We start from the raw sequence: 27,506 nt of genomic DNA, 5'->3' as shown, positions 1-27,506 counted from the left end.
GGCCCAGTCGGTTAAGCATCTGCGTCTGCTCAGGTCATGGTCCCATCAGGCTCTCTGCTCAGCGGGGAGCCTGCTTCTCCCTCTCTCTCAAATAAATACACAAAATCTTAAAAAAAAAAAAAAGCCCGTCTGTGTACAACTGGAAGAAGATTTTTCTTTAAAGCACTAATTTCTTCTTTTTATCTGTTCAATGACCTACAATAGCTCCATATTACTCACATAATAATATTCATTCTGCCCAGCATGCCTCTCTAGACCAATTCTGTAGGACCACAATTCTTTCTTTCTTCTAAATGAGCCACCTAATTAGAGTTGCCAGATTTAAGATTCCCAAATATTGCACGGGGCATACTTATATTTAAAAAAAATTACCCATTACTTACCTGAAATTTAAATTTAATGGTGGATCCTGTATTTTGTCTAACAACTCTACACTTAATTTGACCAGCCCAGTTGCCTTACTGTTAAGTTTACAACAGTCTCTGCTGCTCAGGCAGGCAGCTACTAGCATCTGAAATGCATTTTCTCTTCATCTCTCATGCCAATCTCATCTCCTATCAGAAGTCTTCTTTGAACTCTTATAGTTAAACTTATAGAAAATATTAAGAAATTATAGAAAATATTAAGTAACTACCCAAAGGGACAGTACTGCAATTTTCTCAAATTCACTGACATTGGCCATTTAGGGGATTCTAAGAGAACTTATTTTTCTTCGAACATTCGCATAAACTACTGAAGTTTGAAAAATACTGTTTTGCTTACTTCACTTGAACAATATAAATTCAAAATAATTTCCCACCTCTTCAATGTTAAATGGGTTGGGGGAAGAGGGGAACAGTTGGGTAGAAAGGGGGATGGGGGGGAGAAGTAATGTTCTCTTTGGTACAGACCTATCTCAGCCTGGTCCAGGCTCAGGTCTGACTATAAAAATTTCAAAGCACTACAGTAATCACATTAATTCACGAAAAGAATGTATCCAAGAAGAAATAATTCATAGCTCTATAGTTAATAAAGTCTCAATTTGAAATATAAAGCAAAAAAAAAGGTCTCTTATTCCCATGAAATATATTGCATTGTTAAGGTCTAGTATATTACACTTATACACACTCTTGACAGAATATATCATTGCAAATAGGTGACCTTTTCCAACCCAAACACTCTCTAGAGCCCAGTTTTTAAAAAAGGCATTGATTACAAAGGTCATAAACTTCCATAGGGATTTTTTTTTAAAGAGAACAAAATGTCTTCTCAAGCATTAAATTATATATATATATATGTATATGTATATATTCCTTTACATACACGTTATTAATATATTTAGGGGAACCATCATGAAATGGCTTGGCTGTTTTCCAACAGGCTTAAGAAACCAAAGAACAAAGAATTGCCTAAATTTCTCTATTCATTCACAAAATTATTACCTGAAAGACAATGCATAGGCTTCACAGGGAACTGTTTTCTGAGCCTCAGAACAGAATTAAAATTGGGTGTGTCTGATGCTACTGATAAGAACCGAGTTTTCCTGTAGGTACTTCACACCCTCCCAGGTATATACTGAATTGACTGACATTTTAGCAATGGTATACCAGTAGCTTAAAAAGATAACACAGATGTGTAAGGGAATAGCTCCCTTTGTTCACAGTGGCAGCATTATGGTGCTCTATGACCCATGATCACTGCACACTAATGCACGGCCAGTGAGAATGGGCTCTGGAGACACGCTGTCTGGATTTTGAATCGTAGCTTGACCACTTGCACCTTGGAAACTTTGGCTACATAATTTAATCATCATGTGCCTCAGTGTCTCTAAGATAAATGTAATAATAGTTCCTAAAGACTGAGATTACATCTGTAAAATACTTAGCATAGTTCCTAGCTCAAGGAAAATACTTCATAAATAGTACTAAAATATAAGATATACAAGGGCAAAGATTTTTGTCTGTCCTTCTCAATGCGGTGGCCCCAGTCCTTGGAACTGTATCTGGAAGACAGTAGGTCCTAAAAAAATATTTGCTACTATCTGAGTCTCACTTTGGCTGATTTCATTTCACAGTGTTAAAACGAATCCTCATAATTCCATTGTTATTATAAGAGCTCTCTGTCCAGCTGAACTTTTTTCTGTATTTATCCAGTAAGTATAAACAGAAAAACAGAGGACAATTTTTTTTTTTTGCAGTTTTCCTTTCAAAATATTTCTCATATGAATGCTGGAATCTACAACCTATGTATTTTTAGTTTTTTTTTTTTTTTTAACCATTCAGTGAATTTCTTCCTTTATTTCTAATGAGTCACTTTTTGGCATAGTGTAAAACTACAAATTCTATTTACCTTGTCTTTTATTTAGCCACTCTGACAAATTTTCTTATTGATTCTTGAGTTTTCCCAATTATCTGCAAGGAAAATAATTTGCTTTTTAATATTTATACTGATTACTTCATTTTCTATCTGTTACATTAGCTAGAACCTTTAAAACAACATTGAAGAAAAGTGACAATAGTGGATATCTCTGGCTTTTTCCTGATTTTAATGGAAATGACTTTAGTATTTAACTGCTTCGTGTTTGCTATTAGGTTTCAGTAACTATTCTGAATTTATTTAATCACTTTCCTCCTATTTCTCTTTAGCTAGTTTGGAATGGTGCTGAATTTTATCCATTGCCTTTTTGTCACATGTTGCTATAGCCACGCTGTGTCCCTTTTAGTTTGATAATGTGATGAATTGGGTTGAAGCATGTCTTTGCATTCTAGAAATAATCTTACCTGTTCATTCCCTGCATTCTAGAAATGATCTTACCTGTTCCTAGTGTATTATTCATTTTACACACTGACGGACTAGTTGCTAATACCTTTCAATTTTTCCAATCTGTAATCATAAATAAAGTTATTTATTTCTATATATTTTAATATTCTCTTTATCAGGGGAAGGCACTATATTAGCATTATCTTAATTTTGTATAAGTTGAGTTTTAGTTTTCTGAGCTTGCGATTCCTATGTAACATTCAACTGCATATGCTAAGTAAGTTGCTAGATGTCCATGGCTGAAGCCTGGAGGAGTGTAATGGAAGGCAGGTGCAGATTTAAGTGCCATCGCAATATAAGCAGGAATTACAACCATGAAGACAGATATCTCCTAGAAAAAAGAAGTTAAACCTCAATAAGATCAGTCTTCCTTCACTCTTTTAAGTGTCTGGTGAGGATGAGACAGCCAGAAAAAATCTGAACTGTGTAGGATCATGGCATGCCAGGTAGTAGAAAGGTTTTAAAAGGGTGATCGGCACTATTAAAAGAGAAAAGAAAATACTAGATGATCCTTGAGAAAATATCCACTTGGTTTTAGCAAAAATTAGACATCAGGGATGGCAATTTCAGTAAAGGGACAAGCCAGGTGGCAAGTGGATGACACATAATGAGGATGAGGAAGTTTAGATGACGAGGGTAGACTACACTTTTATTTATTTTTTTTTTAATTTTTTAAAGATTTTTATTTATTTATTTGAGAGAGAGAGAATGAGAGATAGAGAGCACGAGAGGGAAGAGGGTCAGAGGGAGAAGCAGACTCCCCGCTGAACAGGGAGCCCGATGCGGGACTTGATCCCGGGACTCCAGGATCATGACCTGAGCCGAAGGCAGTCGCCTAACCAACTGAGCCACCCAGGCGCCCCTAGACTACACTTTTAAAAAGTTTGGACAATAAAGGAATTGGATAATACCAACATATATTCATTCAGGAGAAAGGTGTTTTTTTTTTTTTCAGAATGGGAAAGATATAGTATATTCATGTGTCAAGTGTCAAGATTTTCTAGAAGATACTAAAGATACCAAAGAAAAAGGAGATACTTCATAAAAAGAAGATCCACAGGATATTGAAAGGAATGGGGCCCACAGCCATGGGATTGGTCTTAAAAGGAACAGGGAGACTTCACCCACAAGGAAGAGATAAAATCATTTTATTTACTTATTTATTTTAAAAAATATTTTATTTATTTATTTGACAGACAGAGACACAGCGAGAGAGGGAACACAAGCAGGGGGAGTGGGAGAGGGAGAAGCAGACTTCCCATGGAGCAGGGAGCCCAATGCGGGGCTCAGTCCCAGGACCCTGGGATCATGACCTGAGCCGAAGGCAGACGCTTAACCAACTGAGCCACCCAGGTGCCCCGGAAGATAAAATCATTTTAAAATAAGTGGAAAAGATAGATGAAATGTAAATAGTGGCAAGAAGCTGATTCATTTCAAGTCTAATGGCTTCAATTTTGAAGGAGGCAGCAAAGGCATCTGCTGAGAATGAGGAGACAGGACAGTTGTCCAAAGAGAGGGCCTTTAGGGGAGCTGTAAATGTTCAGCAGAGCTTTAGAAGGTCATGGGTATGGATGTTGGCCAAGGACAAATAAATGATTCATCCCTAGAGGCCAGGTGAGAGGGGAAACCAATTATTTGTGGGAGCATCAATCTGTATTCTATTTATTTCCAGCAATGCTCAGCCATGCTACAGGAATAGAAGAAAAAAAAAAAAAAAGGGCTGTACCAATGCCAAGTTTCCAGACTAGAGCCTTGGTGAGCACTGCACTAGAAGGACAGGCCCAGTAGAAGATGGAAAGGAAGCTCAAATGATCAACAGTGGGATTCAGTACTGGGCAGGCAAGGACAGAAGTCTGACAGATTTGACCAAATCGGGGGAAAAAAGACGTACTGGGAGAACTGAATGTCTGAAGCCAAACAGCTGTTGTATTGCAAGTGAGACGACGGAATTCTGGAGTGTAGGTTTCCTGAGATGAAACATGTTAAGGACAAGAGCTTGTTTGCGATCCTGGGAGTGGAAGGTTGATGTTCAGTAGTAGGGAAAAAGAAGTTCAATAAGTTAGAGCTAGGTTTCAGATGGGCCAGCTACAAATTTTTAAAATCTCCCCGAATTATGGCAAGAGAGATATGACAGGAGTGAGAAAAAGGGTAACAGGTCGTGTAACCAGATTTCCATGCGTTTTATGGGACAATGCATTTTTAGTAGAGTGGGGATGACTGTGCGTATCCAAGATAATGTCAGCTTTTCCCTTGTGGCTTCCTGAAGTGTGAGATTTCAGAGTAAGGAGTCCTATGCCCTATTGACAGCTGAAAGGAAAAACCACCCCCCTAAAGGAGAGGCAGGTTTCAGGTAAAGCAATGGATGAAACTCAGTTAAGACAATGCTTTGATGGAAAAAGCATCTTGCTAAAGACTGTGGATATAGCAAAGATTGTTGATGGTGACGTGCGGTTTCCAGAGGACTCCGCAGAAAAATGTTGAATCACGGTAATGGTAGAAATATCCAGCAAATGAGGGAAAGAACGGAAATGAGAAGATTACAATTAATGCTGGCTCGTGACAGGGAGGCGGTAGTGAATCTACCTTGCATCTGGTGATGAGTAACTATAGGGTTGAATCACAGGGCCTGTTTAGAAGTAGATGGCCTCAAATATCTTAACTCTGGCCCGGTGAGTGTTCCAGAATATATCTTGCTTAATCTCAGGGAAATTAAAATGGCCTTGAGGTTCAAGAAAAGGTAAAAGAGCTCTTTGCTTAGGAGAGGCTGCCTCCCACCTCCCAGAGCAGGGATTACTCCACCGAAGCTCCTCCATTCCAGTGATTTAAACTATTTCACTTCAGTGATGTCAAAAATCACCCTCACATGAAATATATAGCTTCAAATATCATAATAAAAATATGGTAAGAGAATATAAAGGTCTGGAGAAGATATTAACATAGCATGCAATTCTGAACAGTTGTTAGAAAATAAATTTGGATTTGAGCTTCCCAGAAGACAAAGAAAAGAGGGAAAATGTAAACAATATATGATTCACAAGGCCCAAGAAAAACACTAATCAGTTCAGAGTCCCAGGAACTTTTCTTACTCCAAGATGGAGAGAAATTTCAGCACTGAGTCTGCAGGACATTGCATGGTATAGTAAGCAAAATCCGCAAGAGCATCTCTAAGACACTGAAAATTTTGCAGGTGTTCATTAAAATGTTCTTCAACACAGAATAATGGCAAAACCCTGATGTACAATCCTGTGAAGAATTTTCAGGTGTCAAGGTCAAGTGCATAGCTCTCTGGAATGATCCAAAGATATCTTTTAAACTATCAGAAGAAATAGCTTAACATCCAGGTTTTCAGCTAATCTACCATAAATACTATTTTCTTCAGACAACTTAAAAAAATGGAGACTTGAAAAAAGATTTAAAGTTGTAGCCTCTAGTAAGAACAGAGAGTATGGAGATACCATGATATAAGAAAGCCTACATATGGAATTTTAGAAATATAACTAAAACACACGCACGGATGGAGAGCCACACTGCATGGTTGTGGCAAAGAGTGCCAAAGGGTCACAGTCTTCCTCGGCAAGCATTTCTGGGTTTTCTCCAACACAGCTGAGTCACAGAGGCCCAGCACAATGTGTTTGGATAAATTTCACAATAACCATTACCTTCCATACTCATAGAAAAAAGAATCTGTTGTAGAATATTTCAGATTCAGCCAACTGAATTCTGGAGGACATCTGCAAAAATACTGTATTTCATCTCGGATATTCTTTCTTGCAGGAGGACCAAGTGCCTAACAAGGCCCAATCCTAGGTGCCGCACGAAGACTATACCATCAGGGTACGAATGCAAGATACACATCTGCGATTCTCCATAGCGGTGGACGATGTTTTTCTATTTTTCTGATACCCAAGTTAAGCTCCTTGAAGCTCAGATTATTTATTGCATTACTTTTGTAACCTTTCTCCCAAAGGAACATGTAATCCGTACACAGTTGGCATCAAATATTACTGGGTGGCAGATTTGTTTTTAAAATGGTAAAATTAGATAATACATCTCATCTAAATTCATGGAATTTTCTCCCCTAATAATTGGGCCATGTGATAGCTTAAAAAGCACATGCTCTATCATCATTCAGTAGCAAGTTTATTCATTAGAACATTCTGCACTCTCTGAAATTCAGCATATTTCATCACATCTCATATTTAGTTATTTTCCTTCTCAAAAGGCCTTGTTACAAATCCAATGCATTTAGCTACCAAACTATGCCCATAAGGGTACTTGGACAATAGCTTACATTTTAAATTATAGTAATTGTGGTGCTTCCGACTTGTCAATCTCAAATATATTTATAAACTGCACACACAAAAAAAAAGAATGAACAAAGTGATTCAGATTAACCAGCTCTGACTACACATTTTAAGAAAATCACTGGGTGTGCCTAGGATCCAACGCTAACAATTTGTTATGCATCACAGTGTTACAGATTTCTAAATGGTAAGTAACTGTTTAAAAATTCCGAAGCATTCTTAAAATGTTTCACTTAAACATTTCTGCAATAAAATCTTATTGAACTGTTGCTTTCATTAATTTTCTACAGACTAGAGAGCAAGGGATTCAAGTTCGATTTTTTTTTCTTTTAACTTTGCTTACTACCAGCAAATAAACTGTGCCTCTTTTTTAAATAAACCCCTGGCCTTGAGTTTTGGCCCCTTAATAGTAGCCTACATGGTTGACTACCCTTGGTGTTAAATTTTCTTAAATTGTATTTCTGTCAGTGTATCATTTTTTTAAGCAATGGACCCTATAATAGCAAGCACTGGTCTGTCAGGAGTGCATTTTAACAGCACGACACAAGTATTTTCACTACAGGAGACAAACAATGATATGTATTACATGCAGTAAACACTGCCTTTGGTACATAGGGTTCTCTTAGCATTTATCTGTCTAAAATCTCACTGTGTCCTGCATAGGGGGCTTGCAGGGGGAGGGGAAGAAACCCGTCTCATATTAATGTTGCCACTGGCTACAGTATAGCATTAGAAAGAGTCCACTGCCTTGCCACATTTCTCATGAAAAAACCTTGATTTAATATTAAAAGAATAGAGCAAGGCATATTAGCTCATGTTTACAGAGTCCTTTCCTTTCAACAACCACCACATCTTTCTTTTACAACTTTCCCCAAGTATCCATACTTCCCCCCTCATAGTCATGACTATGAGTATCACTCCCAAACAACTTTCAATCAAGCTTAAAAAGCTTTTAAGAAATAACAGCACTCTCCAAATTGGGCGTGCATAAATCCCAGGGATGCTTAAACAATTATCGGCATTTCTATTTCTATTAATTGTATATCTTATCCTTTAAAAGAGTTTTTCTAATTGAAAAAATGTGCAACAGAGTATTTATGATTTGTAAATACACATTTAAATTAAAGGGTATACTTAAACTTCTTTAGGGATAAGGGTACATAATCAAAATGTTTAGAGTATTGTGAAAAAGAACCTCAGTAAGAAGATACTTGCATTCAGTTTTCCTTGCCACCTGAGGAAAACTCAAGACTATGCAGGAAACCTAAAGCAAGCTGAAATTTTATATATAATTCTTCCCTACGGGATAGTCAATGTAATGCTTCACAAGGGCCATAGAATTTTCACATGCTACAATGTGGAGAGCATGGGCACGTTAGATATTTCAGAAACCTACCATCCCAGGGACAAAGAAAATCTCACGTTTGATAATTCCCCCAAAGATTCCAATTCATTTTCATTTATGTAAAATATACTATAATCTTAATTTAACAAATTCTAATAATCTCCACCATGAAATATTTTTTCCCATACGGCTTCAGGTACACATGGCATTTTGGCATTTCTTCCTCCCTCTTCTTTGTAAATAAAAAGTTGGTAAAAGATCTTATAACAGTGGTAGCTTTTCATATTCTTGATTACTAATCATTCTTAAACAACATATCTCAATCCGTTTAATCTTCTCCTAATGTTTAATTTTCTGACTATTTTATCTTCAGAACTCAATGATATTCTTTCTTCATAAGAACAGAAACTCACATTGGAGGGTCCATCTGTACGTTCACATCTTTCCTTTGGTGTTCCCTTGACATTCCCTGACAATTCTATAAATGGGTCTATTGCTCCTATTTACAGATGAGTAAACTGAGGCTTGGAGAGGTTGAGTAACTTACCTAGGAATATACAGCTGGGACATAGCAGAATAGGGCAGATTTCAAATCTGGACTCAGCACCATTATGCCACTTGACATATCTCTAAAATCGAAGGATTAAATCTAACCTCATCTAGTTTGGAAGATGCTGAGGGAATTAAGAAGAACTGATGTGACTTTTAGCCTTTTATAAAGTGATACAGAAGTAAGAACCAGCAGATGAATGTATCATAATAGCAATAGATGACTAATTTACCATTGATGATAGTTGGTGGGGGAGGGGCAACACCCAATGTGGTAGGACAATAAGAAATACACAGTAAAATGATTTAAAATACACTGGTTGTGTTAGAATGAATGTAGGATAAGCTCGTGACTGTAAAAAAGTGAGTTGTGGTTAAAAATGAAAGGCTCTGTTTACTACCCAGCAGATAAATCCTCAAAGGAAAATCAGAAATATTTTTTTCAACTTAACATCTCCCTAAAATGTATAACATTTTCTCAGGTCACTGCAGAAATCTACCATTGATCAAGAACACAAGTCATTTAACACCTTTAGCCAAATAAGCAAGTGGTCTCTATTGCAAAGATAATTGCTAGTTTAATAACTATTATTACCAACATTATTTAAATACCAAGCAAACTGTCAGGTCAAGATCAAGCAACTTTTCCTTAAAATCAAGCTCAAATTGATGTGCTCTGGTAGGTGAGAATCACAAAATGATTAGGAATACAGATCTTCAACTCAACCAGGACAAGATGGCAGGGACTACAGATGTCCCATCTACCAAAAAAAATAGGAAGGCTGCTAGAAATTGTAACAAAAAGAAGCACTCAGGGTGTACAAGGTGACAGGAAAATAGACTTGTAAAGCCATCTGGCCACCACCTTCTCGCTTTCTGAAAAGTATGTTTTGGATTTCTTTGTGATGAAGTGTATATGGCCTGGCCACTGTTTTAAAAGCTCACCCATTCATGCTGTGCCTCTTTGTAAGATTTCAAGGCACATTAGCACAGCTTCTCAGCCAATACTCATGATGCATCCCAGCCCATTTTATAAACATAAATAGGCTCAAGTACTTTGATTTGTATTTAAAGTTTTTTTTTTTTTCATTTTTCAAAGTAAAGACAATTTGTACAGACAAATCCCACTCTCACAAACAGAAATGCATATTCATCTTTTAGTTTTGAAGAATAATCCTTAGCACTTCTTGATGTGAAACTAAAATTAGTGAGCTGGGGTTAGGTTATGGGAAATAGGAGTATAAGAGAACGCTTATGTAACAGTTGGCCCATCTCATCAAGAATACGATTAAATAAGTTAATAGGTCTTTGATGCATTTTCTCTTGATGCTGGATTTGGAAACATTTATGATAATTAAATATGTTATTTTAAATATTTTATACTAGAAAATAATTTAATAAGGCTTGGCTTAACTTTTAAAATAATGAAAGTAATTACCTGTCAGAGAGCCTTTGAAAAATCCACATCTTTGCAACTTTTATTACTTAAGTATTCAAAAAATATAAATTACATTGTGATCAGGACAGAGCTTAACAACATCTTTGGCCATGGTGTTACACCTTATGCATACTGTGCTGGCAGCCTGAGTTCATCACTATGGACACTCCTTTGTATTTCACCTTGAAATACTACCATGTATACATTGTCCTGATGAGTTCTGTAATCCCAAATGGAACTCAGTCTGGACCAGTCTATCTGAATAAGCTTCACAGCAGTTCTCAAACAGAAGTATTTTCACTTTCTTATGGAACATTTAGAAAAGTATAGGGACATCCTGGTTGTAACAGCAACAGGGAATACCATGGGACCACCTAATGGTTGCTTCTAATCCTTGTCTCTTCGGCTTTTGTTCATTCCAACCCCATACTAACATCCTTGATGTTCCTCAAACACATCAGAAAAGCTCCCATTGCAAGGACTTTGTATGGGCTGCTCCCTGTGTCCGGAATGTCCTTCATCTACAACCCCATGGCTGGCTCCTTCGCCTTCTCAGTTCTTTACTCAAGTCACCACCTCAATAAGAACAATGTTGAATGAGTAAATGGGGACCAATGATGCTAAGCATTTTATAAGTGGTGTCAATTGTACTTCTGTTGATTGTACCAGTATCTGTGATAAGAGAAGAAAACAATGCAAATTGTATGAAAGTTACAGAGCTAACTCTGTCTTACCCTGCAACCAAAATATAACCAGGAAGCTCAAAGCTCAGCTTCTGTAATAGGACTACTGGCTTACAAAAGGATTTTTACAGAGCCCAATTTTTACATATTATTTATAACCTCTCTTCCTCAAAAACTCTTCTAATCTCTTCTGAGTATACCTCTTCTCATTCTCTATATTGCTTCCTTGGGACCTAACTAGGCTAAACCTCTTTACATATTTTACTTAGTTATTGAACAACAAATAGTGATGTCAGTTGTAGAAAATTTGAAAAATAATTTGCCCTTAAGTTCTTCCCAAATTTCTCCTACTGTCTACCTTATTCTTTACATAGTAAAATATTAATAACTTTATGTTTATATATTATAGAAAATCAATTAGAAACATAATATTCCACATTCATTATTTATAGGAATGAGGTATTGGCACTCAAATATTTGTTTAGTAACTAAATGGTTTCATTTTTTAAATGTTAGAGGGATAGCAAAGTGTGTAATCACAAATATAAACTCCATTACTACCCATTCAGCAGGACATGCTGTGGAAAGAAGGGATTCTTTAGCTCAGAAACTTTCCAAATTTTTTTTCTAATAAATAGCCACAGAAAATACTAGTTTATGAGTTTTAAGGAAATTGAATAACTTATAATTTCTTTGTATCTCCCAAAGCACAAATGCTCTCTCAGTGGAAATTCACATGCAATACTTACAGGCTTTAAAATTATGTTCACAGTATAGTTGAACTTCTCACCTGGAAAATACAAATAAACCTGCCCACTGAAACTAATACTCATATTTAGTGTTAGAAGTATGACTGCTTTTTCCATTCACCTCTCTTCCATTCACCCCCCATTCATCTAAGCAGAGAAACAGGTATTAATTGCTCATCTCACCCGGTCTAATATTTGGCTATTGGTCAGAATATATTTTTATCGAGTAGCTGATAAATACAAAATAAACATCATGTTTCATGCCATGGGTATTCTGAAATGTAACAGCCCTGAACCTGCTATTTTGGGGGAAATGTGAGCCATCTATTAAGGGACATCACTTAAGAGATTTTGAAATGTTGTTAACAACAAGAGAACAGAATAATTTCAAAAATAGTATGCACCTCTGTTAGAATTTTATAATAAAAACATAGCATTGTTCTGAAAGTTTTAGAACAGGAGAATAAACTAGCAAGTCCAAAATGTTCTTTTTTCTTCTTGAAGTTGCCTGTTGGGATCCCACATTATAAATGAGATGGGAATTTATTTTTTCTCAGTGGTATTTCAATTACTATACAGGGTTTGCATTAGCACATTTTATGAAGTTTCCTTCCCCTTTACTAGTCCTTGTCATATTTGATATTTATGTTTACTAAAACTGATTTTCTGTTTTTATTAGTAGGATGGGTTTAATGTAGATGATACTTTACTGCATTAGTAATAACAATTTTATTTAAATATAACTTTGTTGTACTCCTTTGCAAATAATCTTTGAATTCCTAAGAGTCTTTTATTTTCCCTGTAGCCCAGTTGGAGAGTTTTTAATATTAAATTGAATCATAACAACACATGCTGGTTACAGTCTAACTTAACACATGCAGCTTAATGTTAATTTTCCAACTTCAAATCAGAGATCTGGCTATTCCAAGATGATTATTTATCTCAAGTGTGATTTTGTTTTAAACTAGTAAAGTCCACAGCTAGAGATTTTTGGATCATAAAAAACTGGCACTCTGAAGGAAAGAAAAATTTAGCAAAAGATTTAGAATCTTTACATAACTACAAAAAATATTATTGAGATGAAAAGGTCTATCAGGAAGTGATGGTAGCATGGGGAGAAGGCAAAAAGGTACAGGTGAATCCACAGGTGACTGATGTAGGTAGTTTGTGAATATAGCAAATACGTTTGATGAATATAATAAAAGGGTATGCTTAGGTGCTAATTCCTTTAGGGGAAAGTTATCAATTAATATCAATAATAAGGGACAAAAAGCCTCAATAAGCAAAAGAAGTTGCTTTAAAGTTAGAAGATCTAAATGCCACACTTCTTGCTTCACAATGTGAGCTTCCACCTCAAAATAAATTTCTTATAAGTAGCTTGAAAAGGGAAATATATGGTTAATCATTAAAACAAACATGTTATGATGGGGGAAACAGATACAGACCAGACAGTATCAAACTCCATCAGAGCTGAGAAAAACAGAATTGGGTGATAAAAATCACAAGGGGATGTACTTGGGCATTCTATAGTATTCTAAAACTTGTCTTTCCTCTTAGGATGGTGAACACTGTATAAGAATAAGTCAGTGCTATATTTACAATACTAAGAAATTAGCTGGCATCAAGTATCTAATTTTACAAGTTTCAAAGCCTGTCAAACGATGATGATCTGGTGAAAGTCAATTAAGAAGAAAGTTAATGTTCATTCTAAGGTCATATAGATTCTACTATGTGTATGTGTAGCATGCATATGCATAACTACACCTCTTTAATGCTTAACAAGGAAATTCAACATATCTGTAGAGCAATCACTTGTATAAGCCAACAAAAAATTAAAATGAAAGAAAAATGTCTTTTGAAGAAACATGGCTAATGCAAATGTCATTTAAAAAATATCTGGTAAATTGAATAAAAAGAATATTGCTGTTTTTATTTTTACTTTCCTTGTTTTCAAGACCTTCTCCTGCATTTGCAACTCTTATATTGGTTAAAGTGAGAGATGTTAGTTAATATATTTTGGAAGACAGGATGAGGTTCAGTATATAATTTTTGAGTAATAGAAGACATTCTCATAGGAACAGGAAAATGTTTTCAAACCAAATGCAAAAAATAAAATTTCAATGCCTCACAGGGTATTGAAGGAAAATATAATGGTTGCTTAAGTTGGTGCAATTCTTCTTTTAGTTAAATAATTTTTATGTGAGGCAAAAACCTGAACTACATAATACATTTCTACAATGCATATATTCATCAAAAACCATTTACAAAATTACCACTTTCAGCATATTTTTAAAATGAGATTCCTTAATAAATTATTTTATGTAGTCAAAACACAACATTAAAATTTATTATTAGTCACTTAATGGAAGTAATGGAGTTTATAAATGAAGTGCTGGCTTACTTTGATATACTCTAAGAGCAACCAAAAATAGAGATTCTTTCCCAGAGTTCTATGTATTTACAAAGTGCCAAATAAGCAATTTTAGCAATTCTCAAATGTAGTTCTTCCAGATGCATTTAATCTTAAATATACTTGTAGAAACAGAATAGTTTTCTGCTAAGTCAGGTATGTCTAACTTATCCATCTCATGTGTAAAAACTAACCTGACTGAAGTATTTTCATATTTTCAATATTCTTGAGGGAGGTATTTTCAGTGAAAATATCTTGTCCATAAAACAAGCCAAAACAAAAATCACAAAACTAAAATAGTTCATTATGTCAAATACTCATTCACTGAAAATGGATGCATTACAGAATAAGGACAGAGAGATATTGTAGATAAATTCATAAATGAGACATTTTACGTGTAGTTGGAATATTCTGAACAGAGATTGTAGCAGAGGAGTTGTGGCTTAGAAAGTCCACCATTTTTTCCTAAAATGAGGGGCACTCTCTCAAAGTATTGCACAAAACAAAATGATCAATCCTGATTTGTACTGGTCCTTGAATAGTATATAGTCTAAAATGTTTGAAATAAAATTCAATAATGTTTTCCTATGATAAAACAAAAAAGTAGACTTAAAATTACAGCTTCTTATAAAGCTATAAGTAAGGTAAGATCATTTACAAGGAATATAACAATATTTTCAATGGACCGTGGAGTTTAATACACTCATATGTTAAAATATTTCATAATACTAAGATTAGGTTACACATTTAAATATGATAAAAATTATGATTATAATGAAGTGTTAAGAAAACTCAAATGAAGCTTGTAGAAAAAAAGTTCATTTGGGAGGAGTTTAATTCAATGTAAAAGCTTAAATTTTCAGAATTTACAACAATAAAAAGTGATTGTTCAGATAATAATAATGCAGTGATTGCTGGGGAAGTTACTTTCAACTGCCTAATATTAAAAAGAGAACAATGAAGGGAAAAAAAGAATAAACACTTCATTCAACACAAAAAAAGTACCTATGCAGTGAGTTGTCAGATAAAATAAACAACACATTCGTGCTGACTTTTAAAGTTGTAATTATGTACTAATATAATTTAACCTTATATAAAAATTTAGAGGCACCAGATTTGATTAGTGTGAAACAGAGTTATAGCCAGATTAATACTCTATGTAGCATTTAATTTTAATTTTCAATTTGAAAGTTATTATATTACTATATTAAAGCATGTAAAATTTGTAGTCAGCATAAGTTTCGAATCCTTTTTCTTAATTGTCAACTATGGTGGCACACAAAGCATCATTCTCTCCCAGCAGTTTCATTTTAAACAAATCATTCTCAGATATAAAAATGGCAAATTACATTAAATTTTATATAAGGCATTTTCGGCTTCTCATACAGGAAGATCTATATAAGCAGCTTCCATGCTATATATCAGAGCAAAGGGCTTTGAATACATTCTCTGCTGAGACTCCATTCAGAGATACAAGATCCACCCTACAGAGACTTGATGCTTAAAATATACAAGAAGTTTTAGGCTTAACAAAAAAACAAGCAAAAATTGCCCTAACTCTTGAGTGGTAAATTCTGATAATCTTTACTGCCTCCAAGTTGAAAATAAAGTAGTTTGTTATTTCTCCTGGTTCTGACTTCTTAACACTTGCCACAAAATTTTAATTCTAAAACTCCGATTATGCATTAACTACTTTTTTCATATTTTCCAAACCGAAACAAGGATGATAGATAGATTAGCTGTGCCTAGAGTCCCGTAAACATCGTTACTAAAACTGTTGTATTTACACAATAATTATTAATTTACTTTGGGTATTCTATTAGTTGTAAGCTCTAGTTCAAGGTATAAAGATGCTTCCCTTGCCTAATTTGTCATCAGTTCCAACTTTAAAAATAAAAAAGTTACAAATGTGTTGGATACATGTTAAAAAATGTATTTTAACATACACATTTCTAGGTCTTGGCATATAAATATTGATGGGCAGATTGGCTTCTTAGTTTAAGGCAGAAAGCGTGTTAACAGGGGAACTTTTAAAAGTCAATCCTTCTGTTCCTTTATCTAATGAATTTCCAAAGGCAGAGAATAATCCTACAAACTGGCAGATTCTTTCTCATCAGGTATGTGCATTGTATATACTATAGAAAAATAAAGGCTATTATACCAGCCCTGTTATGGAAAATGAATTGTTAAGATCTGGAACTTAGTATATAAATGGTAAAATCATCTTTCTTTTTCTTAAGTATAGCTAATTGTGCCACAAAGAAGAAAAAAATCTGAGAGAAATCATATTTACCATAATAACAGTTTCTATAACTCTAGGAAAGTATCTTATGATTTAAATTCTTATATTCATTATTCAAAGAACTTGAAAAAACATGTCATCACTATCATTACTCAAAGTAATGCAAAATAAAATGTTAGAACTTCAAGACTCATTGTTCAGCATTAGAAGTGTTTTTTGTCTTCTTTTTTGGAAGGAGAAGTTAATTAGGAAGTTAATTACAATTGGCAAAAATATTTCACTCTTCTCTAGATACGAAAAAATTATCTGGCCCAAGATAATACCTACAATTAATACTTTACCAGTAAAGATACAGATAAAACTAGTTTTTTCTTTATCATTTTCCATATTCTTACTTACTGATGCCTACTAATTTAGACAGAGAAATACAAACCTGTAAGTTATTTATGGCTTATCTAGTGTCTTAAAGAAATTACACACTATCCAAACACCAAAAACAAAACAAAACCACTTGTGAATTGGATTTAAATGGTTAAGCTGACTGTGCAAAATACAAAATACAAAAAGGAAATGTGAACTAAGGGAAATGAGAAAAATTATTTTCAAAGCTCTAGAAGACAGCCACGGAATATTACTTGTTCACTGATCATATTACAGATTTTGTGTTATTAATAAACAATTAGATAGTAACAATTTTAGGTACACCTTTATTTTTCTTAATTTCGTCTATTACCTAAAGTTATGCCTCTCACACAGCAGGCATCCAATAAACAGTTTTGAATGACTATACCATTTAAAGAAATTAATTTATAAATAAAGTTTGCCTAATTGTATTTGTCTGACATGCAGAATTAGACTATTAAATTTCCAGTAAGAGACATGTTGCTGAACATTGACACAATTTCACTGATACACACTTCTTACATAAAACTACATACCACATCTGCAGCATAATCTATAACACATAACACATAACACAGTGTTTTACACACATTCCAATCCCCCATTTCACCGCTACAATTTTTAAGTATTGATGAATTACTCCCTGCCAAAGAAGTCACATTATATACAACAAACCTTCAGTTTAAATACAGGAACAAGCTTGCTGTTAACAACTTAGTTTGAAATGTTAACAATCCTTAGGCTGTTAACATAACAACTGGCCATTTAATGACCAATTTAAGAGGAAATTATACTCTGAGAAATGAATATATTGGCAATCAGGACCAGGGTTTTGATTGAAAGGGTATGATTTTTTTCTTTAACAAGTTAACGAACATTAGAAGTTCGAATGTATCGGAAATTAACTAAGTTATGTTACAAAAAAAAATCCATCTTAGAGAAAGATAAGCATTTCTGATACGGAAACTGTTTTGATAAATCGTTTTCAACAAAACACTTACTTGAGACTATCAAATAGCAGTTTAACATCATATTTTTATTACCATAAAGAAGAATAACACAAAACAAGTCTAAGATTTCTTTCTGTGCTTGCTCCTCTATTCACAACTGCAAAAACAGTTTAACTCACGATACAGGTAGTTCATTGGCCAAGTATAAATTTTTAAAATCCAGCTATGTCAACATACTTTCTTTAACTCTCGCTTAATTTTTATCTTTATTGCTTATTAGAACACCTTAATCTCGCACAGACTATATAAACTCCTTGTTTTGGAATCGTTGTTACATAAATCCACTTGACACACTGCAGTTGTAAACAGATGTAAAAGTCAAAAAAAGAGTCAAAAAAGCCATGACTATTGGTTAGTGAAGATAAAGCAAAACTAGGAAGCATTGTTAAATCACTGAAAGCAAATGCAAATGCTTTATGTGGAAATGAGGCTCTAATTCACAATGAGAAGAGGAAAAAATTTTTTATTTCAAAGAAAAAGTTCAAAGACTGAAGTTCTAAGAGAATTCATGGAATAAGTTAATTCTGATTAGTTGTGCCACCACAATAAGGGAAATCCTGACTATAGAGTCACTTCCCATTGTTGGCACCCTGCATGTATTTTGTGCCCTTGGAACACAGAGGACTAGTAACAAGTGGTCATAATTAGCCAGGAGGCTGTAAGATGAGGCAGTCCTATGAGGGGGAAAGAGTAGAATCTGATAAACAGTCCTGGATTCACCCTTTTAAACTACCTCTAATCAAATGATAAATATTTTTAGATAAAGATTAAATCAGACCAAGAAATAACTGAATTATATACAGGGAAGCACCAGATTCCCTAGAAAACACTTCTCCAAATGACCAAGATGGTTAAGGAGCTAGGGCTGACTGATAAATTTTGTGTCATAAAGGAAAAAAATTCAAAATAAATCGCTTAATGTCAGGCTAGAAAAATGATTAATTATATTAAATATGAAAACCCAAATGATGCCATATATCATTTCTCTAATTTGATAGGTCCTACTTTATTAATATATGTAATTTGCAGCTGAATCAAATCACAAAGTTCCCTGAAAAGCAAAATAATTTTTCTTAAATAGAAGTTCATGTGTTGAGTGCTAAATGCTGGGAAACAAGTTTAGTGGGCTTCATGGTTTTTTAAGCAAGAGCATATGAACTGTCATCAAACTGTTCAGATGTTTACAGTTTAGAGGGTGGCTATCATCTCCCCATAATGATGGAGATCTTTACTGTGTTCATTTCCTTAACGCTACTGGCAAGTCTGAGGCTGTTAATGCTCAGTGATGTCTTTGTGATGGCCACTTGGAATGCCACTGAGGGTGGGGGGATGTATTCACACTTGGAGAAAGTTTTCAAAACTGTATAATAACCATGCTAATAAATACCAGCTAATTTCAAACTGCCTTTCTTTGACAAATCAGAAACAGAAGATAGCTGAGTAACTCTTGGGGTCAAGCTCAGCCTACCTTGTCCGTGGGGTGTAATACAACACTTACATGCTGATTTCTACCACCAAATACATCCTTGCCATGAACTGGTGGTTTCCTTCTGGGCAGTGGAATCACCTATTTCTAAATCTGAGCATCCAGGCTGGCCAAATGGGAACATTTTAGATATGAGGCTTTCTTGGCCATTCCTTAAAGCAAGAATTTGCATCTGAGGAACCTGGCGACATTTTGAAGGCTGACAGTTCAACATCTTTCAGGGATATAAGCTGGCCATAAAGAAATGAAATCCCAAAAAAATACACTTACAAAAGTATTTTAAAAGGAATCCAGTCATCACTGGTGTGCAAGGATAATTCCTACCTCAGATAGTCTCTGCGACAAAGGATAAGATTAGCTTTAGTGTACAGGGTGGAGCCCACCTCTCCCAAACGACAGTCACAGCAGGCACACTTCAAGCAGTCTTCATGCCAGTATTTGTCCAGTGCCTTTAGAAGATACCGGTCCTTGATCTTTCGGTTGCAGCCAGCACAACCTTTCGGCTTGGTGTCTGGCTGGACTGAGAGCATTTGTATACCTAAAGGAAGACAAAAACAAGAAAGAGAGCTGGGACTACAAGAAGGGATCAGAAGAGGCCAAAAGACCTTACACAAGTTTCCTACTTAATGCTGCATTTCTCGAGGAGTGTTAGACTTTCTTCTGTAAGGGCATACCAAATCACGCTCAGTTCTGGAAACAAAAGGCTCAATCAAACATTAGACGGTCCTTATTAAATCATCTAGAAAGTCACACATACAAAGTGGTGAAAACAACACATTCTTTTTGTATATAGGGAGTTGGCATTGTATACGCCAAGTTGAGCAACATTAAATAATTTTGTAGGGTCCCCTATTCTCTACATAGGGTGGTTCCTTTGGGAAGAAAATGTGAGTGAATGGCTAACAATCTTAAAGAAACTATTTAACAAATGAGTCTGTGTACAGCCTGTAAGAGTCAAGAATGAGTTTTTCTTTATTGGTGAGAAATTCGCTTGCTATGTGCTTGATGGTGGAAGAGAGGGCACCGTTCTGGGATTACACTAACCTGACTTAGCAGTGGGCATGTTTATAGTTAAATACACAGTACAGTCATCCAAAAAGCTCACCAATACGATATTGCTTGTTTGCATCCAAATACTTCCTTCTGTGCTCTTGATTATTTCAAAATTATTCATTATGTTAAAATTTTTAAAATGAATCTATACTCACAAAAACTTCAGTCGGTGCCTCTGTTAATGGCAGCTTACCTCACTGTAGACTACATGCTTTGATAGAAAACTAAAGTACAGGATTAATTTATTACCATAAACATACACTTATTTATTTTATAAGGGAAAGAAAAAACAACAGAAGGTAAAATCTAAATATATTTAAATTAAACATATGTACATAAATATATTACATGCATATATCTATAGTGCACTAGACATAGGATGTTTATGTATTTTAGACATATATCTCCATCATATATAAGGAGTCTAGCTGAGTTCTGTAGGTTTTACAACTGAACTGAAATTTTTTCAATGAAAGGCTATTCCCCTTTGAGTTTCTTCTTCTTTCCCAAGTGTCAAACACCCAGCTTAAAAAAAAAAAAAAAGCTGGACCAACTATTCAGAACTTCATATTTATCAAGTAACTCATTCTAAGCACTATAAAATACTGTAGACATCATCGATTCCTAACTCCCTCATTTTACAAATTGTGATGCAGAGGCCTAACAGAGTTTAAGGACTCGTTCAAAACTGAATGACAGTGAAGTACTAGATTTGTTGGTCTTCTTACAGTCCAGAGATTCCACTCTTATAGGATGCTTCCTCTCCTATGCAGAAACTTTTAAACTATACAAAACACCAAGTGTGGATGCACTTGAAACAATTTCAAGAAAAGAAAAGCCAAGCTATGATCTTAGAGTATTTCCCTACTCCCAAGGAGCTAACCCTCCTTTAGTTTCCCTGATGCCTTCTGATGAAGGTTTCACGTCCATTACCTCCACAATCTTTTTTTCTTTTTTCATCACATTGATAAGAGACACCCAGGCACTGTACTCTCAGAGCTGAGTAACTTTTCTCGTTACAAATAACACATGGATTGCACATAACATCGTTATGATGCTGAACTTACATTAGAAAAGAACTTCTCTGGCAGAGTAATGGAAGAGGGTATGGCGGGGAAGAAAGCAGGGTGGCTGTTCTTTCTGCATGATATGCAGAGCCGTGGTAGCTGGAGCTGCAGACTAGCGGCTGGAGTTGTACCGAAGAGCAGGTGGTATTCCTATAGCCTGCTTTCTGTTCCTTTTCTTTGAAGGAGCTGAGGGTCTAGTGTAGATTAATCATAACCCTTGATGGCTCTGCTAAATCTCACTCTCTAGAACTTCTAACAAATGAAGTTTCTTTGATCAGAACTAGTTACCGTCTTCTAGCAAGGTTCCACAAGGAATAAATCCTATTAATTACAGTACAGAACATATCCAAGTGCCTCTTAACCATATACCTGGGGGGAGGGGGAAATTTTGATTTACGAAATGGCATTCTGTATTTTGCTATTGAAGACATCAAGATATATGAGTGGCTATTCTGATTAGCCAATTTATAAGGCTATTATTTTTTCACATCACAAAGCTGAAAGAAATTTTAAAATCCTTTTCAGTTGTAGCTCAGCTATATTTCCCTCAGTTCAGTTACTACCATCAAGCGTAGAAGGTCAGTTATCTTTATTCAAAACACTTTGCAACCAAGACAGGGAATACCAACATTTGGCACAAGTAACACTACCCTGCTTGTCTTCACAAAATGTTTTTGTTGTGTTGACATTTTAATTTAGCACTCAGAGGCCAATTAATATTTGAAACTCTTACTTTCTGTTTGGCCTTGGGCTTGAAGGAGTTTGATATTTTGCACTCCATCCTGGTGCCTTCTTTTAGAGAACATCATCACATTTCTCTTGGAGAGGAAATCTTTTCAATAGGATGCAAGTTAACAGTTGTAGAAAAAGAACTATTTAGTAGTCACCACATTGCCATGTACCTAAAAGGCACAAAGCATCAGCAGCCCCCCTCACCAACCAGAAGAGCACGACTGGGTAGAGTTATGTGTTCAGAGCTGAGAAACATTTCACAAGTTGCTCATAGCACATCAGGACTCATAACTAGTTTTAGATTGGCATGTAAATTGTTCTGAGGGAAATTCTTATTGCCTCTGAGACCCTGCCATTCTGAGTTATTTGACAGTTTAAGGGAAATCATAATTAAAAAAAAAGACATAAATAATCGCCTGTGCAGTGTGGTGTGCAGAAATAAGTAGAACCATTTCATTTAAACTCTGGTGAGCTTTTAATTGCCTGGATTGCATTGTGAGGCGGCCTAACGGTTGATTGCCTCCATTATGTTCCCTTGTTCAGTGCCATTCATCCGCGCAGGCTCAGCTTCAGTAGTTCACACAACAAAGTAACCACAACTCCACAACACACAGGGGCTTAAAAAAAAATAATCATAATCAAAGATTTGCAGCACTTAGACACAGTCTTTTATATTTTTGGACTAACTACACATAGTGAATGGAAAACATTTTGTCCCTGTCGGAAGATTCACAGAGAACAATTTGGGAGAAGGAACAGGAAGAGGGAATACATAAAGGGGGTTGGCAGAGATGAGGTGCCTCAGGAAGATGCTAAAATGGGAATGCAGGTTCTGCAGCTGGGAGCAGTGACACAGATTAAAAGAATTTGGCCAACGTGGCCGTTCGATTGCCAAGAGGTACCAAACAAAAGATTTTCTCTCCTCCTGCCCATCTTCATCCTCTCCCCAACCCCCAGACCCGGCTGGAGAACTGGTTTTGGCCTAAAAGCTTGTTTCTCTCTGTTCACTGGCCCAGAGCATCCCTACAGGCTGCAGCCCCCTAAGGGACAACAATGCAAATAGATGTCCCCAGATCTCAGGCGCTGGAGCTGCTTAACTCTGTTCTGCCCCTTCAACTCCCAACCCCCTCCCCATCCTTCCACCACCCCCTCCCCTTTTTGAGCAATGGAGCTGGGAACCAATTTGATTCCCTTTTTCTCCAATGCAGCTGCAAGGCTCAGAGATACTGACATTTTTCCACTCTTATCAGTTTAATTACAGTTACCATGGCAGCAAAGTGCTAGTGCTTGGCAAAGGCCAACAAGAGATTTGCAAGACTGAGTTCAATTTTGATGCAGCTCACATGCAAAAAAAAATAATAATAATAATAAAAATAAGAAACATACATACACTCTAACAAAGAATGCCTGGCGGAGTTTATGCTCTAGCCTTTTGTGGTTGTGTCTTTGCAGCCACACAGGGATGATTTGCAAAGAATGTAGCAGTATTTGTTGCACCTAGCAAGATTAATTGGTTTAAGCAGCAGTCTTTCAAAGCAGTTACAACAATATTTCGGATCTTTTAAAAAGACACAAAAGCAGCAGAAGAGCAGGAAAGCTTTTGAGCAGCCAAGAGTGCCGAGCGCCGGCAAAGTGCATCTATGATAGATTGTAACCTTACCAAAACTTTTCTCCTTTTTCTGCATGAGTTGACTTAGGCGTGCCTGAGTTGCAGCAGCTTCGCATTGAGCACCAAGCCCAAGGTAGAAGCGGAAGGGGCTCTCCTGGATTTAGCTCAAGTGTGGACCTGGTGCGCAGCCTACACCGCCGAGGACAGACTATTGTGAAGCCACTTTGGGAGCGGGTCGGAGTGGCGGCAGGGGGTGGGGGAAGGGATGAGGGCGGCCAGACGAGACAGAGCGCACACACAGAGCCCCTCGCAGTGTGGCAGTGTGCAAAATGATGGCGAATGACAAAGCCACATGCTTCCCTAACTCTCCCCGTAATCCTAAAATCCCAGCGGCCCCTTTTAGCTTCGTGGTAACAAATGGATTTGATTAAACTGTCACATGCAGCGTTAGCATAGCATATCATGTTCAATATGAAAAAGATCATAAATCTGACTTGTATTTCATAACAGCAATCTGGGTAGCCCCCGTAAAAATGTGCTGCATCAGTTTGAATCTCAGCCTCGTAGGACATAGGCACCTTGTTCCACGGAACCTCTCTTGTGGCCACTTCCCCCCCCCCCCCCCCCGCAAATAGTCACTTTTCCATCTCGCAGGAACATTTTATTATGGAAAAGTGGGGAGAGGCAGAAGTGTGGACAAGAACCAAAAGATTGTAATTTCAACTCTTGAGGGAGGGGGGCTGTGGATTCCAGCAAGTAACACTGAGTGGGTCCGGAACCCACCTAAGCGCTGACTTGCCTTCCAATGGGCCAGGCCAGAGCGAACCTCTCCTAATTTCCAACTCTCCCTGCCCCTCTCTCCCCGGGAGTCAGGGGTGTGGAAATGCGGCGGCTCATCCTGAACTTTAACTATTATCCACTCGAGTCGTACTTGAGACATTCCGCGCCGCAGCCGCTCTCCCTCCTTCCATCAACATCTTCCGCCTGCATCTATTTCATGTCTCATCATAAAAATAATGAAGCCTCACATGATTTAAACAAAACCGTCTCCGCAGAGCTGCAGCCCGAGTGAAAGTTGCAGTGCGGAGCTGGGCTGCAGCTCCAGTTTATGCCTCATTAGGAGAGGCTGGGGAAGAAAAAAATACCCACATCCGCACACGCACGCGCGCACCCGCAGACACACACACCACAAATAAGCCGACGCGTGTGTACACAGTTGCTGCACTTACCTTCTCAATTAAGCGATACAGGGGGAGGCCGTTCAGAAAGCACAGTGGCTGCTTTGTAGGGCTTCTCCTTGGGAAAGGTCAAAAAGAAGCATTGTTTGAAAAAAAAAAAAGAGGGGGAGGGAAATCTCTATTTTTTAAGTTTAAAATAATGAGGTCCTCAAGGATCCGCCAAGTAATGGTGTTGACCACATCTGAGCCACAGGTGTCCTCCTTTTAGGCAACTGCAGTCCGAGGCTGTCTCTCTCCGTCCTGGCTCAAGACAACTTACCCCAGCAGCACGCGAGGAGCCGAGCTGAAGGAAGCTCCGGCTCTCAGCTGCAAAATGCAATCCCTTCCCAGCCAGACATAATACAGCCAAAGAAAAGGTCACTCAGTTATTACTGAGCCGGCGGAGCCCAGGCAGGGCTTGTCAAGACCACAGAGAAGCAGCTCCCTTCCGATTTAAGACTATTTACCTCTCGCCCCCACCCCTCCCCTCTTCTCTCCTTTCCTTCTCTCCCTCCCTCTCTCGCTCGCTCGCTCTCGTGTGCCTGTTCTGCAGCTCAGTCAAGTACAGCCGCCCTCGGAAAGTGCAAAGCAGCCACGAGACAGATCGGGCTTTGTTGCTAATTTCCCAGGGTGAAAATTTACAAGCTTGCGAGTGCAGTCAGCACAGCCACACGCATATGCTACTCACAAACGCTGGGGACGACCCCCACGCACAAAAACTGACCTCTGCGGGAGTCAGCTGGAGACGACCGGAGACGACCCTACCTCCTGGACCCGGCCAAAAGAAGTCCTGCGAAAGAGCTCCGGAGGAAAAGGGTCGGATTCCTAAAATAATCAGGGCATTTTGGAATAGGTGGCCACATTTAAAGCAAACTGTCTTCCAAAGCCATTTCAGAAGCTACCAATTATGGAAATTAAAATAAAGCAAGAGAAGCAAACTGCTACTAGAACACACTGGAAAAATACACAACCCTCTCTTTAAGAAATATCTGGGAGGGGGGGGCAGTAGTTGCCCCGTCTCTGACTTCCATTAATGAACTCGCTAAAGTCGCTGCTCAGCAGGGCACTTATGCCACACAAGCTGGGTCCAGAGCATGGCATACTCTGCTTCCTGCCTTCCTCCAGTGGTCCAAGAACCAAACTGTGAACTTGTTTCCCATTAACCAATACTGAACCCCCTCCCATCCCCACTGATACACTTCTTGCAATTACTTGAAATCCTTACAATTTAAAGTTCACATGCTAGAATGAAAAAACCCCCAAGAGCACAAGAAACATGTTTTCACAACTAACCTCATCAGAACCATTGAGTTTCTTCACCATTTCTGCCCCGTCCTCATAGGCTTCTTTTAGAGGCCTTGACAGGGTTTTTTTTTCCTTTCCTTTTCTTTTTTTTAATTGAAATTGGTTCTGTTCTCCCCAATCTCTGTTCCTCTTAACTTTACATCTATAAAGGCTACTGGTAGCTTTTAAAAATATTTTAGTTTTTCCCTAAGTTTTCAAACTTCAAAGTCGTCCTCTCCTTTTGGTTAATTATCATACCATCCCCACCAGATTTTATAAAGCCCTGTCAAAGGTCAAGTTTAAAAATAGTCCAAATTTGAGTGACACTGACTGAAATGTCTTAAGGGCCAAGAAAGATTCAACTGTTGAACTCCAAAAAACTTTTATTCTTCTCAGCACCATCAGTTTTAATGTAGTTCTAGTTTTTAAAAAAACAATCAAAGCATACCTCCCCATGTATATTTAGGCCAAATTATGCATCACTTCATAAGGAAAATGACAAAGCACTGATAACTTATTTTTTTATCCCTTCCCCTTTTTAAAAGCTCATCATCAAATAGTATATAGTTTGTTTTCCTCTCCCTTCAAAAGGCAAGAAAACTCAGAACTAACCTGAAAAATAACGAAAGTCACAGACGGCGGATTAATAAGAACCCCTTCAGTTGATGTGTCTGTACATAGGCAGATTTCTTAAGTTTGGCTTTTCTGGACTGTCTAAGGAGGCACACATGCACCTCACCCATCCATCTGCACAGTTCCCGCTGTTCTACCCCACCTCTTTGCTTGAGCCACTCTGAAAACACCCCAGAGTGTGTGTGTGTGTGTGTGTGTGTGTGTATGTGTATGTCTTGTGTGTGTGTGTGTGTGTGTGTGTGAGCGCGTACGCTCTCTCTCAGCCAATGCACTGAGAAGGAGAAAAGAGGGAGGGAGGGAGAAGTATGTGTGGGGAAAGGGAGAAATAAAATCAAAACAAATGGTACAGCTAATGAGGACAATTAAATTAATTATGTTCAAGGAGATGAGATTTTTTTTCCCTCCAACTGTATGATCTGTTACCCCTCGCTGGCAAGTGCCGCTCTGTAATTCATGGCAACTGATTAGTGCATCTATGCAAATCTTTGTTTAAA

At 37.1% G+C, this 27,506-nt stretch overlaps 1 protein-coding gene across 10 annotated transcripts in view; it reads right to left on the bottom strand.

The window, feature by feature from the left end:
* The window catches only part of LMO3 (LIM domain only 3), a 58,010-nt gene that overhangs the window by 29,063 nt on the left and 1,441 nt on the right, over positions 1–27,506 (bottom strand). Inside the window, exons 1-4 of one of the 10 annotated variants that reach the window (XM_027595671.2) lie at positions 26,992–27,132; positions 25,820–25,920; positions 25,108–25,174; positions 19,742–19,955 (exon numbers count right to left, since the gene is read on the bottom strand). In XM_027595671.2, the coding sequence (XP_027451472.1) occupies positions 19,742–19,947 (206 nt within the window). In that variant the 5' untranslated portion in view covers positions 19,948–19,955; positions 25,108–25,174; positions 25,820–25,920; positions 26,992–27,132. Of the gene's footprint in view, positions 1–19,741; positions 19,956–23,929; positions 24,161–24,661; positions 24,764–24,809; positions 24,856–25,107; positions 25,606–25,819; positions 26,081–26,991; positions 27,195–27,506 lie in introns of those variants that run through there. The other 9 variants (XM_027595673.2, XM_027595672.2, XM_027595674.2 and 6 more) reach the window with 9 other exon arrangements.

This window comes from Zalophus californianus, chromosome 9, assembly GCF_009762305.2.
Source record: "Zalophus californianus isolate mZalCal1 chromosome 9, mZalCal1.pri.v2, whole genome shotgun sequence".
NCBI lineage: Eukaryota > Metazoa > Chordata > Mammalia > Carnivora > Otariidae > Zalophus > Zalophus californianus.
Note: the sequence above shows the minus strand (reverse complement) of the source record. Positions and strands in the feature narration are given on the sequence as shown.